The sequence below is a fragment of the Trachurus japonicus genome, chromosome 7, assembly GCF_045865225.1.
Source record: "Trachurus japonicus isolate A0001 chromosome 7, Traja_1.0".
NCBI lineage: Eukaryota > Metazoa > Chordata > Actinopteri > Carangiformes > Carangidae > Trachurus > Trachurus japonicus.
In genome coordinates this window covers 21,421,813-21,441,558 of record NC_140913.1, presented here as the reverse complement: position 1 = coordinate 21,441,558, position 19,746 = coordinate 21,421,813, and the positions used below count along the sequence as shown (strand labels likewise).

Below are 19,746 nucleotides of genomic sequence, written 5' to 3'. Positions count from 1 at the left end.
TGGAGGCTCCCTAATAATGCTTTCCTCACCTTGATCCTCAGTGCCCAGTCATATCTAAAAGAGCGTGTATCCGCAGCTGTATGAGTCTGCCTGAGTGAGTGGGTATGTATGTTTGGGGGGGGGGGTTAACATGTAAATAACTTTGTGTTGCATGTATGAAAGGTGCCATATAAATAAATAAAGTTTAAGTTTACAGTGGAAGCCGGATTCTGTTCTGTAAAAACATAGGCAAAAAACAAAAAAAAAAGATTTAAAACAATCACACCTGAATTTTAATACCCATGAAGAGACTTCCTGGAGCATAGGAAGTGCAGGATGCTGTGATGTACTTGCTGGTGTAAGTTTTTGATAAAAGTATCAAATAGTTCAAAGCATTTTTTAGACTTGAACTTCAGAACTGCAAAACAAAATCAAAACCTGTTGAAATTAAGTAGTATTTCAAAAATACTTTATTAACACGTTTGTCTCATCCAGACATTCAACACATCCAACTCCTGTTAGTAAAGCATCATCACAATCAACATTTTCTCTTGAACTATGTTTAACATTCACATAGAGGCACTGTCCAGGAATTAGCCCGACCCGCCAGCATTCTTATCTCTATGGATCTGAATGTCATGGATAAAGAAAGATCACCGTAGCTGTAGTTTATGACGGTGTTAAGATCAATGTAGGGACCACGTCACACACACTTGTGTGTACAGCACCTTTGGGGCTTTTGTCTGGGCAGGACTAGATATGATTATGCAGCACAAAGTCTGGTCATACTGTCTTGAATGAGTCCTTCAACTGATTTAGAGGACTGACAGTATAGAGGTGATGATTCTTAGTGATTCTGAGAAAACTACTATAGTTAAAGTTATCGCTCACGCCACAATTGTGCAACAGTTTCTTCATCAAACCTCCTGATCATGAGATTGGTGTAAAAACATCAAACTCTCAAACTATTTCCGCACTGAGTCCAAAGACAGTGTGGTTGACACACAGCATCTATACTGTTGGTGGCGATCATTTCAATGGTCTTTTAGAGCTCAGAGCACGTTTTAAGGAATGTTGCTGTGCTATCAAGTAAGAGCCATTACATACAAGCAAAACCCCAGTTTTTAAATAACACGGGTTTCTGATGTGGTGAGTCAAACTCAGTAGGTGGCACAGTGGGAATGACACTGTCTGAGCTGTCAATCAAGTTGTCAGTTGGGTATTTTATTAAAAACTTTACACAGAATAGACCTATACTCTGTTCTTATATTAATATGGCTGTCTACAGTATCCACTTGTCCTCATTTAATCCAGTACACAGTGATACATCATGACTACAGTATATACTGGATCTGTAACAGTCCGCTGTCTCTGGAAGAGAGGCAGACCAAGGTGCAGTCCAACTCTTCTTCTCACAAATAGTCGATGCTGCTTCACTTTATGTAGGTTTCAGTTGATTGATGCAGTGAACAGGCTCTAAATTTAGTCCTTTGTCAGAAACTGGAGAAAACTGAGCTCTTTTGACACAGTACTTGGTGAAATAGGACTTTGAGGGTGTAAAATTAATAGTGGTATGATAAATAGATGGAACGATCATGACCGAAGCTGGTGTATAAAAGGAGACGGGGAGTGGTACATGCAGGTTCAAGAGAAGCAGGGGTTCCAGGGATTAAAGCAAATCTAAAACTGTCTGCAACCTACAGCTGTGAAGTGAGAGAGAGAGTCTGTGAGCATGTGAGCTATAAGACCCTTCTCTGTAAACAATCAAAACACAGAGGCAGACGTATGGTATATTTGTAAAGTATATGGACATATAAATACATACATTCATACATACAGGAGGGAGCAGGCCCTTCACACAAACAGCCCAGTGTGGTGGTGGAGGAAAACAAAATGGCAGAGACAAGAACTGACAGTGTGTGAGAAGCAGATGAAAAACAAACAAACAAACAAACAAAAAAAGGCTGATGTGTTTTGCTTTTATAAACAGGTGTGTCAGTCTTTCTTATTCGCCTGTGGCATATCTGCATCTGTGAAGTAAGTAAAGTCCACGGAAGCCATTGATTTAAGGTTTCTCTAACTTTGCTCTGTGTGTTGCGGGGAGTCCGTCCTCAGGTGCCGACTGGCCAGAAGACTCCTCCTCTTCACAGTAGCTCACAGGCGCCCTTCTTCTTACGCTTGCGGACCTGCAGCGCTGCCCGGGTGGCCATTTCAAACACCTCCCGCACGCCGTCCTTGGTCTTGGCAGAGCACTCCAGGTAGCCAAAGGCACTGATGCGGTTGGCCATGTCTCTTCCCTCCTCAGACTTCACAGGCTCCTGGAGGTTAAATGTACAGACAGTGGGTTCAAGTTTGATGGAGTGTGGCATTTAGCAGAGACACTCGTGTCCAGTGATAATTAGTTACCAGTAATAATCCAGAAACACACACCTGTTTCATCTTGGCCAGCTCCCTGCGTGTGTGTTCATCATTCCTGAGATCCTTCTTGTTTCCAACAAGGATGATCGGGACGTTGGGACAAAAGTGTTTCACTTCAGGTGTCCATTTCTCAGGAATGTTCTCTACAAGAAAGGGAAAAAAAATAGGAACAAATTTGAAAAAGAGAGAAAAAATAAAAACAACTCAAACAGTAAATTCCAGTCCCCCTCCCTTACAAGGACACAGTTGGGAGAGCCTTGTCAATTCCCTTGTGACTATACAGACATAAACATCCAGAGGTCTCTGACCCCTGGCTGATACATGGTCCAAGTCTGCTGGCCAAAATAAGCAGTTTGCTCTGGAAGGAGATGTCACATTGTGATAGTGTAGGCATACCATCTGTGGCAGTGCCCATAACACAAAATTGTGGGAGAAAACCATGGGGCTGAAGCTTTTTCCAAAAGGACATATTTATTTATCTGTTTTATTTGGTTTTTGAGCGCCAAGAACAGTCAGATCCAAGTCTGAAATACATGCACGATATTCAGTGTAAACCTCTAGAAAACTCCAGTGTCATCTCATGTGGAAACTGAATAAAAACACTTGTCGTCTACAGTCAATATACAGTAGGTTCATCTTGATGACTGCTCTCTACAGCTCATTCACTCTTCCATTCACGCTTCCTTTTAATTTAAAAATATACTTTTTACTGTATTCACGTTAACTTACTAAAATGACGTAGCGTGATACAACTGTCTTACACGGCATGAAGTTACTGACTTGAATTACTGAACTAGAAGACAACAGCCTACACACAGGTAAGTGTAATGTTTCTCTGAATTATACCAGTTGGATTAATTACAAAGCCAATGAGCCAATGATGGCATAAAGAACTAAGACATATTTTACATTATCTATGTCATTATTTCAATTGAGTCCCTGAAAAGCAGTAAATTGTGTAATTAAAGTGTAATTTTGACCTCCTATAGAAAATGAATCATTGTAGGATTATTCACTCTGAACCAGGCATTTTTTGGTTTCAGGTGATCTGCATTTTGTGGATTGAATTCAGCACAAGACCTTGTCTCACTCACTTATTAACTGCTAGCAACAAGCTCAGCCCTGTCTAAACTTTGAGGAAACATAACCAGCTGCCTCACTGAGGTACCACTACAAAGGTAAATAACAAGATTACTTTGTTTTCTAATCAGTAATTAATTTGGGGTTTACACACTTCAATGAGTCTCACGAACCCACGCTCATCTGTGTGAGATCAGCAGTGCATCAAGTATCTGAGTTTTGCTTTTAAATTGCAGAAAAAAAAATCACTGGTCACAATGTTTCTTAAAGCTTCACTAAGTTGGTGAGCAAGTGTGTTCAGCTTTACCTAAACTGTCAGGGCTGTCTATGGAGAAGCACATGAGGATAACGTCTGTGTCGGGGTAAGAGAGAGGCCTCAGTCTGTCGTAGTCTTCCTGACCTGCTGTATCCCACAACGCCAGCTCCACCTGGGACAGAGAAAAAACAAGCGATGCACTGGTAAGCACTTAGGGTTAATTCAGTAACACAATGTAAATTAGTCACTGTGATTACTCTTCGTTGAAGCAGGGTGCAGAGGTAGAAAGACAACAGAAACACAAAAACATGATTTGGATAAGAAAATATACAGACTAATCGGAAACGCAGACGAAATGAGGTTTCAAAACGATTATTTCCTCTGCTATCAGGGCTACAAAGCAACTCCCCAGAGGTGTGGATGGATCCCAGGGGCTTCTCTTAGGCTGTTAATCAAAGTGTTAGCAGCCCCACGGTGCCTGACCTGCTCTAGATAAAACAAACGCATACAAAAAAGCTCCACAAGAGCTGCAGCATATGCTATAATGCAGCCACAAAGGACCGTTGAGGAATTTCTTTCAAACAGTAGCCTAGAAGTGTCATTTCATGCATATCTTATTTGCCCCTTTTCCACTCTGCCTTCTTTCCACCAACTGTACTTTGACTGTGGTCTCTTAACATTAACAGTATTCTTGACCTGTGTGATCGTCCTCCGCTGTCCTGCTGATTTAATTCTTCAGTACCTTCACCACCATTACAGTCACAGCTGGAAGACCGGGCCTGCTGCTGCTGAGAATCTTAATCGTGCCTCAGAGGGCAACTACACTGTTCTCACTTCATCTGGCGTCTCACCACTCTCCTGTTTTGCCAAGTCCTGCTAGTTGGCTGACGAGCTATTGACTCTGGCAAGTCTAGCTAGCCACAGCACCTTATGACTTATAGCACATTGTGGGCATTTTCCATAGTATATGAGACAGCGAGCTCGGCTTGGTGGTGAGATTTCATATACACATCAAGTGGCTTTTCCCCCACTTTGCAATATCTGTACAAACTGACTGTGTCTCTTAGTTTTTACAGTAAACACACAAAAATTGACCTGTCATGTCCTCATCTTCTGTCTGGGGAGCACCACGCCTTGACAAACTTCTGTCCATTTCTGATGCTTTTCAATTCTTTCACCACTAGATGTCTCTCAGGAGTCGGTCTCCTCTGTAGTTCCCTTGACCACCAAACTGCTGTGTGAACTTTTCAGCACTCTGTGAGCTTCAACTGAGGATAATCAAATAAGAGTCAGCTGTGAGGTCAACAGTGACACTGATTTGCTGTGAAATATTTCACAATAGTAAAGACATTTTTACATCAGTATACCACAGTTGCAAGGCTTAGGAAACAGTTAGTTTTTGTTTTGCACAATCCAAAGTCCAGTCAGCTGTTACCAGATTTTGCGGCACAGGAAACAGGAACAGGAAATGGGACATTAGTCATGATGTATAAGGAGGGGGGTTCCAACCATGTACAGGATCCTTTTCCTGTTGTTGGCTGGAGGTCTGCAGCTTTATCTCAAAGAAAAGAGCCACAGATTTTCTAACAATGAGCATTTATCCCTATCAGTCATGATAGCACGGGCTTCTCAATTCTCACCGCTACAGCAGCAGGTTCAGTATGTCACAAAAATCTGCCTAGTCTGAGGTACATTTCTAATCATGAATAATGGTGGAAGGAGTCAGATCCTGTAAAAGTCCAGCAATGTTTCAATATTTATTGCTATATTAGTTTTCAATTTAAGTGTCAGGCCTCCTCCAAAGGGTCCAAAGATAAATCTGAAGGACAGTGAAGTGAACAATGGTAATAAACAAAGAACAATCTCCTGGACGGAAAGTGTACATATTATTTCACAGTCATCACACCAACACCAATAAGCAGAGATTTAAAACATGAAGTACCTGTTTGCCATCAACTTCGATGTCAGCGATATAGTTCTCAAACACGGTGGGGACGTAGACTTCTGGGAACTGGTCCTTACTGAAGACGATGAGCAGACAGGTTTTTCCACATGCACCATCCCCAACTATTACCAGCTTCTTCCTGATGGCTGCCATCTACAAACAGAATACAGAGTAATTAGTCTAAATGTTAAAGTTGGAGACTCATGAAAACAAACAGTTGGTGAGAATCAACTCCTTCCAAACAGAGGAGGGAGGTGAAAAAAATGCAACCAGAAATAGAGTGAAAACGAGGGGGGAAAAAAAGAAAAAGATGATCCAACTCTGTTTTAGAGCCGCACCCTCTTCCCTTTCCTTGGCTGCGTCCTGTGTGTGAGGTGAAAAACAGAGTCGCACTGGTCTGGAACAGCAGTGGGAGGGAAGAGAACAGGAGGAGAGCTCGGTGCTCAACAGCTGCACATACATGGCCTCGGTCGCACAATCGCATTAAAAACAATCCGTAAGATGTCACTTCTACACCCATGTGGGGACGTGATTTACAGCTCTTACTGGGTTTGTCCGACTCCTCTGTATTGTGCACATTTGTCTCCCTTTCTTTGGGCTTGTAATCCTGAAAGGTGTGTATATGTGAGTGGAGCGTGGCTTGGCAAAGAGATACAGCCCCTCACACAAACACACACGGATCAATAGCCATCTCCCACAAGCTGACAATAATGGAGAGAAGGCAGTAGGTGATGAGACAATGTCCTGGCCTCCCGCCATCTGCATCAACCTCCACAGACCTCAGACTACCTGGACCGACACAGGCCTTTTATCCCCAAACATCTAAACCATCACACACAGTGTTCAGTCCACTGCTGATGAATGATGCAGGATTACAGCCCCATTACACAGTGGCTAAAATCTGTATTTTTATATCAAGACTGGATCATGAGACTACTTGGACATGAAAAAGGTGTTGCTTGTAGTGATGAACCCACAAGTCATCACATGATTCTGCAACTCCCCACGGCTTTATAGAGCCTCCTAATATCGTTCAGCTTAATATCTTTCATTGCTTTGCTTTCTGGGCTCCAGACCTTCACTGTTTTGTTTCACTCTCATCGCTCACATATCATTTTCAGCAGCAGCAGGAAGAAGGTTTATTCAGCAAAAAAAAACAAAAAAACTCTGAAAACCCACAGTATACTACTAGCTCAGCACCAAACAGCAGATTAAGTCAGCAACTAGCTGGTGAATTTAGCTGCTGCAAGAGAGATATTTACCTCCAGAGTTGGTGGAGACCCAAAATAGAGCTTAAGATTATTGATGTTGGACTTTTATTTACCAACGAGACGGATAAACACAAGGAAATGAATGCAAATGTTGTCATGTATCTGCTGTTAGTGAAATACACCATAATCAACTTAATTTGATGTCAGCGGTCAAAAAGCCAATTACTGCAGCAGTAAGAAGCCATTAAGTGAAATAATATTTCCTGTTGAGGGAAATGGAGAAGTGACCAGAGAAAACAACACATATAAAAATACTTGCTGAGTAAGTACTGTAGGTGCAGGTCAACAAACACTACGTATTAGCGGCTGTTATAAATTACAGTATTTTTGTGTTATGGCATGAAAAAGGAATTGTGCTGCATTCATAAACAATGTGGGTCCGTTTAGCTGAAATTAAATCTTCATAGAAACTAATTTCACTTCTTCAATTAAAATATTTCAATTCTTACAGGCTGCATGGTGGCTTGTCCATTGTGACAACAACAAATTATACAATTTAGGCAGAGCCTGAAGGATTCATTATACAGTAATTCTCCTGAGTTGTTGAAAGCAACAATGAGCCCTAAAGATAACTCAGTCCCAGGTGTTCATGTATGTTCAACAATGAAATGTGCTTTTCTACACAAGCCTGTATTTGATAATCTCAGTTTGTATGGGCCTCAGTGATTTACCTTTACTCACTGTAACTCCAGCTACCATTTCCTCCACAACAATAAAAAGACAATTGTTCAGTTTGCCTTTTTTTTCTCCCACACATTAAATCAGGCCAGTGTGTTGTCAGTTTGTCTCTGGAGAGAGCCACCTGTTCTCTGTGATAGCAGGCTGCTGCTACTCCATACATCATACTGTCACTGCCAGAGGGGGAACACACACACACACACACACAGCACATGCATGCACGTGCACACATACAGTACAGTACGTGCTTACACAGACATACACACTTTGTAAGCTACAGTGCAGTCACAGAAAGCTTCAGAAAATGGGGCTATTCCTGCAGACCTTGTACTGTGATGAAATAATGCAGCTTACTGACGACAATCTCTCTCACAGCATGGTGCCCGTTGTGACAATGGCAGCACATGGCACTTAGTGGGGATAATGGCCCCTTTTCCTTTGCATTAATGTGCCTGTGTGTGTGTGTGTGCGTGTGCATACTGTGCCGGTACAAGGACGAGAGCAGGGACTCCAAGGACGTCTTCCTGAATAAGACAGCATGTGATGTGTTCTGGTACCATGGTGGCATGAAACTATTCACTTAAGCACTGATACATTGATTCAGACGATAGCTGATTATGTAATATTCCCCTCAATGGATAACTAAAAATACCATCAGTATTTCTAATAAAGTTGCAATGTATCATCAAAATGTTACCACTGCATCATTTACATATCAAACACTATTAAAATGTTGGGAACTTATGTTATAGATCAGTTCATGTTCAAATAAAGCGGTGATGAATTATAATGAATTCTGCTCATTACATCAGTTAGACGAAAGCCTCGTAAGGAATAGGAATAACTACTTTGTACGAGGTCGAGTTGTTAGGATTAGTTGTTGTTGTTTATAGTTGTTAGCAGCCAAACTCATGGGCAAGGAGTGAAAAGTTAACAGTTACACAGAGGGACGCAGTAGAATAACATAAATACGAGGATAATGACCCACATTTTCAGACGGACGCTCCTGGAAGACATTACAGTCTACACTACACATTACCTACTCTGTTGGTGATATAAAAAGTGACAGAAATAGTGATGTCAAGAATGGAAAAAAAAGAGAGCTCAAACCCTAATATGTCGTTCACCTCCGCACCACTGCTCAAATCATGGCATGAAGTAGCTGTGAATATCAAGTTGTCAGTTTTGGAAAGTTGTGGGAGTGGAAAATAGAAATTGTCAGACACAGCCTGACGTCAGGAAGGGTGGGAGGAGGTTTCCAAAGCTGTTTGATCTTCACACAAACAGGTCCGAAGAACCATGCTGGTGCCTCTGGACTCATTCTGACATTTAGGTGTGAGAAAAATGCACCAGACAGGTACTGGTGAGTAGCTGGCTATTTGCCTGGCAGCTGTAAATCAACAAAACCTCTGTGAAGGTTTCACTATACTTAAGTTATCCTCTGCCAATAATATTCATAACTTCTATTACTCATTTGCACATTTTTATTATTATCTTATGACACAAGACCACCCATAGATGGCTGACAATCAAAGTTTTTTAGCGAAGAGAGCAGAGCCAATACATTCCTCGAACAAAGTTAAAGGAAATCTTCAGCTGTAATAACACACAGCTTGTTAGTTTGTACCTGATGTTATCATTTCTGTCCCTACGTTTTCCGGTAAAGATGTTGTTAGGTGATGATCTTGAGGTATTTTGTGTGTGTTGTGGACTGTCCCTTTTTTTCCCTTCCTTTATGTGACTTCCTGGAAGGACATAAATGGTAGTGACCAAGAATTGAATTCACCCATTTTGTCATGTTCCTCTCATTCTCCCTCCTTGAGTTTCTCTCCCTAGGGTCAGTTCAAATAAGCTTTATTAGCACAAGGAGGAGTTGAACACAACCAGTCCTCCTCTTTTTCTTCACGTCAGACAGCTTGCAACTCAGTGTGGGATATCCCTGTTTGTTCTCACAAGAATGTCTGCTAAAGGACAGAGTGTGTCTGAGGATTCGTCAGAGCAGACACACACTACAACAGGGCCAAGGTTATAGTCATTTATGTGAATATAATGCATATAAAGTCAACACTAATGAGGACATTTAGTTCCTGGTCTTTAAGTGAGTTTAACTCCATCCAAAGATTATACTTAAGTGTTATTAATTATATTAAAATAACACAGTGAGCTTATTAAAAGCAGAGGCTGCATTCATTTTTATGTTTTCTGTGCTATTGTGACACTCTACTCTAGTTGTTGGACAGTTCACCTCTGTACTATATGAAAAAATAAAAGGAAAAAGTTGTGCATGTGTGTGAACTGAACACACGCTCCGAACCGAGACGGTCGAACTGAATGGTTCGGAGCGTTATTATTAAACTGTGCCATCCCTACTCTACCCTGTGGTGTATACAAAAATCAATAATTAAGTGTGCCCTGGATTTTAAGTTATGATAAGTAAGTTTCTGTCAATGTTGGAAAGATAAATGATTTTTTAAGAGAATAAACTGTAGAAAACACTCATAAATAATTTAAGTGAAAGTAGCTAACTGTGTGTGATGTTGAAACAGTCCCAGTGATTCATGTCACCACAACAGTCACGTGACATCTGCATACTGTAGATCTCAATAATTCGTCATAAGCATACTGTATCGAGAGTTTAAAAGAACCAAAAGGGAGTGATGAGCCACAGTTTGCATGAAGTTATACAGTACACACACACACACACACACACACAGACACAACACACACGCATCAAAGAAACAGATCGTGTAACTGAGCAGGACACTGCATGTTTACACGTGTCTCTGGATGAATGATCCCGTCTTGCATAATGGTAACTTGCCCCCATGTGTGGCAGCAAAGGACAAAGTTCTCACTCCCAGCACATGCAGAACAGATGCTGATCTCTACCTGGCGGGGTTTGAGTCACACCCTCAGTAGTAACACATTAGCCAGAGTTGTTCATTAGACACAGCAGGGGGTAAAAAATGTTCTAGTGACCTCCAGGAGGTAGGATAAAGACAGAGACTTCTCTCTGCTCTTGAAGCATTCACTATTCTAATCAGAAACTCGAGGTACTAACACCATCCCTGCACTTAGTGACCCATTTGTTTACAAGGATGTACAAGCCATAAAACTTCTATTATTAAATGTCACGCAGGTTTGCACCAGTCCAATTCCAGCACAATCATCAGAGTACACTGCTGGGCTGGTGTTTTTACCTCAGCAGCAGAACTGCAATAATAAAAATGATCTCAAACAAAAATCCAACCTGTCAGAGGGGGCTTAAAGGAAAATCATTACCATTTCATGCTTATCTAACTGCATTTAAGATTTCAAAGGATCAAACAAACAGGGATCCACAAAGTGACTGTTCGTGTTTCACTCATCACATTGTCATAATATTCAGCATTTTGAAAACACATTTGGAGATGGGCTGGTCAAGCTTATATCGATGGATCTGTACTGATTATTTCAAGGTCCAATGCATTTCCAATATTTTCTTGGTTTATTCTGTGTGCCGACTGTTGAAAAACACCCACTGTGCTCTGTTAAATCAGAAGAGCTGCACTGCATTGCAAGGGTGTCAAGTGTGGAGATGCTGTTTATTTTTTATAAACACTAAGCAGACTGCTGTTTTTATAAATGATGTCAGGAGTGAGGTGTTCAATCAGCTGGTCCTTGAAAGGTTTTTAAAAAGCACTTCATGCGTGCAGTTCATGTGTGAGAAGCTGTCTTAACCTTTCTGCCACCAACAATTGCAGACTGCTCCATTATACAAAACACTGCAAGATAGTATCACAACCAAGCAAGACTGGTTTAAACCACAGCCATAAAAGTATGGCTATTGAGCAGAGGTGCACAGGAGGCAAGAGGAAAATCTTGTCTGTGAGTCTTACAGATCAGAAATGGTTGGTCAAAATTAATCTACAGCAAATTTGATAATCAGTGAATCTCTAACTGCTGGTTGGACAGATCAAGCCATGAAACAACGTCACATTGAGTTTTAATGTGGAAATTAATGACAGAGATTGATTTTTCATTATTTATCATTAAACTCATGGACTGGGAAGCTGGAGATAATTCCTCATCAAGTCTCAGTTTCAAGGAAGATGGAAGAAACTGCCTTCATGTAGATGTGAAAGAAGAATCAAAGCTTAGTGCACAACTGGTGTTTCTACAGTATATTGTTCTAAATTAATAGTCTGGATATACATGGGAGTTATGTTTCCTTAAATTTGCAAATTGAAGTCAGTTAAAAAAAAATCATGTTAAATATAAACTAACTGTGCACTGACAGGTAACGTATGAGCAAGAGGGTGTCATACACAAATATTAGCAGTAGAGGTATTGACACACTGATTGGTCAAAGCAGAAAAATGCATTCCACATGGTGATTAACAACAGGTCACTGATTGCACACATATCCCTGTCTGACTGTGTAAAAATGTGGGAGGACATAAGCTATGAGGAATGTCTCACCCTACAACCCCCCCCCCCAAACCTTTTCCTCGTTACACACAACATCTCCCCCACCACAGTCTTTCTGTATACCCCTCCCTCTCCCCCCTTTCTCCTGGATGAAATGCTACAAAGTCTGTTCTATCTTAACAATAGCACATGTAAACATATTTATGATTTAGGCCTATATAAACATTTAGCTGAGTGAACCCTACTGCCCGTAGGTTGTGGCAGCTTTGTTGGATATGCTACAGTACATACGAGCACTATGCTTACTAACATCCAATAATTTGAACGTTAGAGCAGGTTGAAACATATTTTGGGGAGGTGAGGCCAAATTCTGAAACTGCACTGATAAGACACATGAGGGAAAACCATTTCGACTAACACTGCAATAGCTAGAGCAGCTTAGGGTTAAAAAAAAAAGGTTGCATCTACTTCGCTACAGTTCTCAGATGCTCCACCCGTGTTAAGTGCTACTGTTGGTAGAAACTGCTGATCAGCTTGTGTTTCGTTCATGCTAAAGATGGAGACGCTGGCTTAATCCTGTCCAAACCTTCCTGCCACAACAGATCCACACTGACAAGGGAAAAATATTTAACCATTACAGCTCAAATGAGTCGATCAATTAACAGGAAATTATTTGCCGACTATTACTCAGTGTCAACTAAATTTTAACGTAGATACACTCTTGAATTATAACTTTTTCTGTGTTAGACAACATTAGACTAAAGTTGTCTTTTTAATGCACCAACTGGAGCTACTATTAAAATCATTGGTGAGTTATGGGTGTGTTCCATATTTAAAGTAGAAAAAGGAGTATTCTGCTCTGTTTTTCAAAATTACACAAAGCAGATTTTTTTTTCAGAATTCACAAGATATGTATTCCTGATTTCTACGATTTACAAATAACTAACTGATCCAGTGTTGTTTCTGGCCAGTCCAACTGGTCAATGTCAATGGTTTGTAAGGGGGAGGATTAGGTTGAGTAAATCAATGCACTGCACAGCTCCACAGAGAAATAAGGTTTCAGCCATTTGAAACAGTAAAATACTTTTGAACCTGTTGTGGGTCTAGACAGAGACGTTCTAATATGAGGGTTGGTCTAGAGTCTGTAGAGTGGCTGATCATGAGGCCAGAGCGTGTTCACACTGCTAAAAGAATGTGGCCTCATGTCAACCAGACCACCTCTGAATGTGGTCCGAGCGATCAGATCTATGCGTCCTCATCACATCATTGGGTACGTTCACACCTGGAGCTGTCCACTTGTGATCAGATCACCTGAGGTGGATGTTAATACCAAGTCTGAACAAGGTCAGACCTTTTATTTCATTGGGAAAAAAAACAAAAAAACTAGTGCAACACAACTGCCTGCGGTTGCTACACTGAAGTAGAGATGAGGGGAGGGCCACCGTGGTCTGTTAAGTTCACTTGATGTGACTTAGAGCCATTTATTTCACACAGCTCCCAGTGGAGGAGTTCCCCTTTGGAGGAAACAATTTAGGGAGGTGCAGGCTGTACTTACTGTAATGCAGAGTCATTTAGTCAACAAACACACTTGAGCTACTTTATTAATTTTAATGTTCACCTACTTAAGGCTAAGGATGCACTATGGAGCAGAGAAAAACAAAAGCTAGTGGATCAGGCACTGGTTGGCAGCATGTACCTGCCTTTTTCTGTCACTGTTTCTTCTTCTCTCCACACAAAGCTGAACAACTCATTTCCTGAGGTTTGAACAAAGACGTTGAAGCCAAGCTTACATTTTCAAGGTTGAATCAAACTTGAGACCAGAATTGGCTGCTCAGGATCCAGGCCAGGGAAGCGGCTAAAGTCAGAGAACCTAGCTGGAGCCCAAAATAGGACAGAGCCATTGAGACTCCCCCAGCCCAATTTATCACAGTGCATACAGCTCAACTCAGAGAGAGAGAGAGAGAGAGAGAGAGAGAGAGAGAGAGAGAGAGAGAGAGAGAGAGAGAGAGAGAAATATCACAGAGAATTATCCCTTCATCCACCCCAGAGCCTGCGCTTGTAGTACAAATAGACAGAAAAGTCGGACAGATGGAGGGAAAAGGAAGGAAAGCAAGGCGTGGTGGTCAAAAGTAGAACATGAACATGCTCTCACACAAGCAACAAATATGAAGAAACTACAAAATCCTTAAGTCTTTGATTAATATTCCATGAGTATGAAATGAATAATTGGGTGAATTAGTCATGGGGAGACTTGGGAGTGGAGCTAATCAGGATTTGGGCAGAAATCTTGGGTGTATTTCTGCTTTCCACGTCTTCAGCACAGTCTGCTGTTGCAGCATTAACCTGGTTCTACATGGACACACACACCACCTGAGCTGGACGTAGTGAAGCAACTGACTTGACTGTGCTCTCTCGCTCCGTTTGCTCATACGGTACAGCTCCTTCTCTTCCACACATCCTCCTACAGGCTCTTGTTCTCACTCTGTTCTCGTCCCTCTCCCCTCTGTTGCAGTGTGACGTCACCATCAGGGAGCTAATGTTGCGTATCCTTAGGGTGCTGCATTCCTCTTTATCAACTCACATACGCAGCACAAATGAAAGCCAACGCTGACACACACATGTTCACGCAGCCTGGACGGAGTCACCAACCCCAACACTGTTCCTCTCAATGGTTCAGTCCCTCTGAGCCTCACAGTACCTTGATGAAGTGTTTGGGCATTTAGGGTTCAACAGTATTTTAACCTTATTAAGTGTGTGTCTTATTGTAGCCTTTACTTTAGAGCTGAAATGATCAGATAAATGAATTATGAGTCAATCAACAGAAAAATACTATTTTCATAATCAATCATGTCAGTCATTTTTCAAGCAAAAATAATCAAACAAGGCCAAACGTTCTCTGATTCCAGCCTCTCGAATGACAGCTTTTCCTGCTCGTCTTTGCTATGTCTGTGTCACCAACATTTCATTATCGAGTAACTGTTTCTTCTGTATTTTGTCTTATGAACTGCTCACAGTCCAGAGTCTACTCTATAGAGATATGATGAATCGATAATGAAAATAACTCAAGCATTTCTAATGTGATTTAAGGATAAACTACATGTCAATGTGATCTTAAATTACCTAGGCAAAGTCGTTTTTAGAAGACTAAAGTTTACAGTCTGTGGCTGTAATCTGATACAATTAATTAACAGTTGTGGCCAATAGAAGCAATAATGTCATGGTTCAGCATCATTAATCTGATCAGATTAAAATGTTGATATAATATGAATTAAGGATGCAACTAATGATTATTTTCTTTATAAGTGATTAAACAGTCATTTGGCTATAAAATGTCAGGGAATTAGCCTAAAGTTTAATTTTCAAAAATTCCAAGTATAATTTACTAAAACCTAAAAAAAAAAAACTCACGTGAGGCAAGATAAAGCAGCAAAAAACAGTTAAGTTGCTGGAACTCGAATTTCGGTTGATTTTGCTTGAAAAAAAGAAGAGAATTATTCATCCGTAATCAAAATAGTTGTGAATTCATTTTCTGTTGATCAAGTCATTTATTAATCCTTTGATAAATAATCTTAATCTAGAGGTGATAAACTACATCAACAATCTTTAGACCATGTGAAACCACAAAAAGCAACACATAGTCCACTCATAGTGGCCTTACGAAGTGATATACGGTAAAAAGAAAAAGGAGAGATAAATGGCTTGATAAAAGATTTGTTAGTGCTAGAGATTAACAAAGGAGAGTGTGTAACTAACAAGGACCTGAATCCAAAATGGAGCAGACTATCAGATCTCATCCCCAAAGGCTCTACTGTTAATGTAACACACAAGATTTGTTTAGCTTTCTAAACTGTCCTTTTATGGACTTCCTGAGACTGCAAACACCGAGATCCAAACAGGAAACTCTCCCAGAGATTATTTTTATTCCCTGGAGTTTCTTCTTGCCTACACGTTGCCTGTACGTGATGCAGCCTCCAGACACAGTTCTCCATGCAGACATGTTTATCAGTCACCGTCAAATGAAAACAGAAACAGAGAGACAGAGCCCAAACTCAGCCTGCCCCTGCGGTCTCTGTGTGAAAGAGGCTGCAGTCAGATTACTTTTCAATACGACACTGGCCTCCTTGGAAATAAACCACTGATGAAAAATGACTAATCAGAGACAGGAAATGGTGAAGCATTGTGTCTGAACACTTCGGCCGATAAGCTCCTATAGCTTAACAATGCACAAACCCACACCTTGCCTCAGAACATGACTTTGAGCTGGAAAGATGGAAAAACACAACCCCCCCAGACCCCCACCACCCCCAATTCCTTTTGTGTCCACACAGGACCTCCAAAACATTTGCTTGTAGGTTGGTGTAGGTCTGCTTCCTGCATTCATCATCTCCGAACCTCAGACAGGCACATACAGCAGGCAGAAAGTAAAAACACTCATAGTAGGTCAGCGGTAGAACGCATGTTTAGAGGAACAAAATGCGGCACAGCATCAGGGGGAGATGGCCTCAGGCAGCGCTGGTCTCTGTGTGGGCTTCTGATCCATTATAGTTTTCCGTGAATGAGGGCTTTAGTACTAAGCTATTCAGCTTCTGAGGTGACCTCAATACAGTAAGAAGAAAAGAATAAGGGCTCGTGCTAGACATGGAAGACACAGTGTCATAATATCAGTACTTTATGTGACACCACCCTTCTTATGTCAATGTAGAAGAGATCATTTTCTATACATTAGCTGTTTCATTACAGGCTATCCTGAGTGCCCACAAGCCCATGTATATATTGACATAATTCAAATAATTGTTCATGTCTTAGCTGAAAAGAGATCCCTTCTCAAAACAACTTTCAACATTACTCTTCTACACCCTTGAGTTCCTATGTGTGGCAATACCACCTCACAAACACTGTCCACAGAACCATAACAGCTCTGTAAGATATTCACTTAACATTTATGTTTAGGCATACTCACACTAATATTAGCTGAACATAGGAATTTACTTTAGTAGAGTGATGATCACATGCCTTGAAATTTTTTGAGGGAGAGATCTCTCTGTAGCCAATATGGCCAAGGAAAACAACCAAACCAACAGAAAACTCTTCCCATGAGCATGTAGGTGTTTTGGGATAGAGCTAAAAAAAAAAGTGTTGCATGTTACTTTGTTGTTCTGTATCACTGCAAAGTGAACACACCTAGGTTATATGTGGGTATTTTCCACTATTTAGTAACATTTTCTGGACCAAAATACTGATAGAGGAAAATAACTGACAGGTTAATCAATATAACATTAAAGCCCCATGATGGATGCTTTGACCAGGCTGGTTATCATATTCACATTTTGCATATTATTGCTGTATTTAATCCCTACAATATTGCCCCATTTCTGGTAGAGGAATTAAGGTTAAAACTACATTTAATTTCAGCTTTCTCATTTTTGCACTACATGCTCAGGAAACCTTGCAAAGACTTTAATTACTCCAAGTTTTGATCAGGCATATTTAGTAATTAGAGTTTTGCATGGATTCCACTGTGTGTGGGCTCTTTTTCTTTCCTGCAAACCGACACAGCTAACCAGCCGTACACAATGTTTATCTGTGCAAATACTGCTGCTACTAATATAATAATTATTTTCCAACTTTAATGCTGCCCATTGATCCCACTGAGCGGCTCTAGATTTCATCACAGGGTGACGTGACTGTCAGAATCACACGGTGATAACAATGACAGCAACAGGACTTCAACTTTAATACAGTCTGGATTGGGGATTTCCACAGTGATTCCTTCCACTGCACCGACTGCCACTGATTCGTGTTGAGTGTGTACCAATGGGTAACACCGTCACTTCTGTCCACTCTACCTGCAAACAGCTTGGTCAGCACTCAGCTGTTCAGTTACAATGACATCATAGTTTCTCCTGTAGTGGCCACACAAACAAAAACAGATTTTCCTGCAAACACACACACACACACACACACACACACACACACACACACACACACACACACACTGAAGGATGTAGGCTAATGCTGGTATGCATTCTTGTCCTGTGCGTGTTCATATATGTAGCCTATGTTTGTGCACTAACGTGTTCATGTATGTTTTGCACTAACACAAATGAGAGTAGGCTAGTTCTGTCGACGCATGACATAGTTTTCCAGGCTTCCCGTTGGTTCACGGTGCATTTTTGTTGTGGAGGAACATGCCAAGACAAGGGAACACACCGCTCTGAGATATGAGGGACTGAGCCAGTGAGCCTCAGTAGCAGAGCTGCACAACAAGGGTGTGGTGGCTCGGAGAGAGGAATTTCCTCGGGTCAAACAAATGTTTTCTCTGTTATTTAGCCCTCAGACCAGGAGGACAGACTTCCTGACCGCATAACCAAATTAAGTCGGTCACTCATTAAGTTTTTCTTGAATTTCTTTGGATGCTTTTGCTTTCCATTAATTCCTGTTCAGAGGGGGGAAACATCCGATACTACGGATTCCCGTTCACTCGTCAAACATTGTTACCAAAGAGGAAGAAAGGATCAACTTTTTCCTCTCTCTCTTTTACAGCCGGTAAAGCTCTGCCTCCACAGCTGAAGTCCAGGTCATTTAATTACATAATGAGGAGTAGTAGGAAGACACAGGGGCTGGGTCATGTGTGCGAGGAATGCCGATAGGATCCATATCTTCAGCAGGAGGCAGAGAAAACAGCCATGTAAACAATTTGACACACTTTTCCTTAAAATTTCTATCAGACAAACCTCGAAACACTCGACTCATTCCGCCGGAAAACTTCTAAACAAGTAACAGGTTTCAAGTCGCCGAGCTGCCGCCGCTGCTGCTGTTTCTGTCTCGGCTCCTGAACGTATCAACTGACAGCGGTGCTCGTGCTCGTTTAACTACTTCTCCCTGGGGACTCGAACTCGCTACATTGACTCGACAGGATCAGTAAAAAGCTGAATTTGTTGGCTCACCTTTCCCCAGACTGTGCTTTCAAAAACCGAGGACCTCCGCGTTTCCTCCTCCCTTGAAACAGCTGTGACCAGAGTGAGTGGCCGAGAAGTCCAACCGATGCTCACAAGACCCTCCCAGACTGCTGCCTTCACGGTCACTGTGGAAAACGCAACTTTCCCATTTCCCAGTCCTGCAAGGGAAGCTCTGTAGTAAATATCAATTAATTGATAGATTGATCATTTTGTCTTTAAAAAATTAGACATAATGTGTTTAAAATGCTTCTTTCATGGCGTCACCATTTCCAAAACAGAAGATTCAATTTTCCTGGTCGTAGTTGTTATCCTCCTGTTGGCTGACAGCTACTGAGATTACCTCTGTGTGAGCAAGAAGTTCTGGTCCAGATGTGGAAGTAGCACAGTATGTATACTGTATGGGCCAGATTCAGGCCAAGGAATCCGGCATATTGACCAAGGAGATACACAAAAATCAGGCCCAAATAGTATACTTGCTATAAAATGGTTATTATATATATATGGTTTTAGGCAGTCTGGGAAGAGGAATGGTGCAAGCACAACCCTTCATGTAAAGTGCTTTTCAAAAAAACAGTTTGTTAATGCGCTTAGTCTCATAGTGTTGTGAAGGCCACTTTCAAAGCATAGATTTGCTTGTTCACGATTGCTTTGCACTGGAAGAAGCTAGACTACAGGAAAGATGTTGAAGGAGAAAACCTAGTTAACTTATTTAAAAAGTTGAAACACCCAATGTTGATTTAAAATTATAAC

At 41.2% G+C, this 19,746-nt stretch overlaps 1 protein-coding gene across 1 annotated transcript; it reads right to left on the bottom strand.

Annotated features, from left to right (window-relative positions):
- Positions 1–431: 431 nt before the first annotated feature.
- LOC146984699 (rho-related GTP-binding protein RhoA-D-like) lies at positions 432–19,059 on the bottom strand. Its single transcript, XM_085782050.1, has 5 exons — positions 18,985–19,059; positions 5,676–5,831; positions 3,785–3,905; positions 2,410–2,540; positions 432–2,297 (listed from the first exon to the last, which is right to left on the bottom strand). Exons 2-5 carry the CDS (start codon positions 5,829–5,831, stop codon positions 2,124–2,126), a joined length of 582 nt encoding a protein of 193 aa, XP_085638176.1. The 5' UTR covers positions 18,985–19,059; the 3' UTR covers positions 432–2,123.
- Positions 19,060–19,746: the final 687 nt, after the last annotated feature.

Bases quoted from the DNA above. Each gene is read 5' to 3' on its own strand.
- LOC146984699 (XM_085782050.1), bottom strand. From the start codon at position 5,831: ATGGCAGCCATCAGGAAGAAGCTGGTAATAGTTGGGGATGGTGCATGT. The intron at 3,906-5,675 runs GTACTTCATGTT...TCTCTGTCCCAG, and splicing joins TCGAAGTTGATGGCAAACAG to GTGGAGCTGGCGTTGTGGGA. The intron at 2,298-2,409 runs GTGTGTGTTTCT...TTTAACCTCCAG, and splicing joins AGCTGGCCAAGATGAAACAG to GAGCCTGTGAAGTCTGAGGA.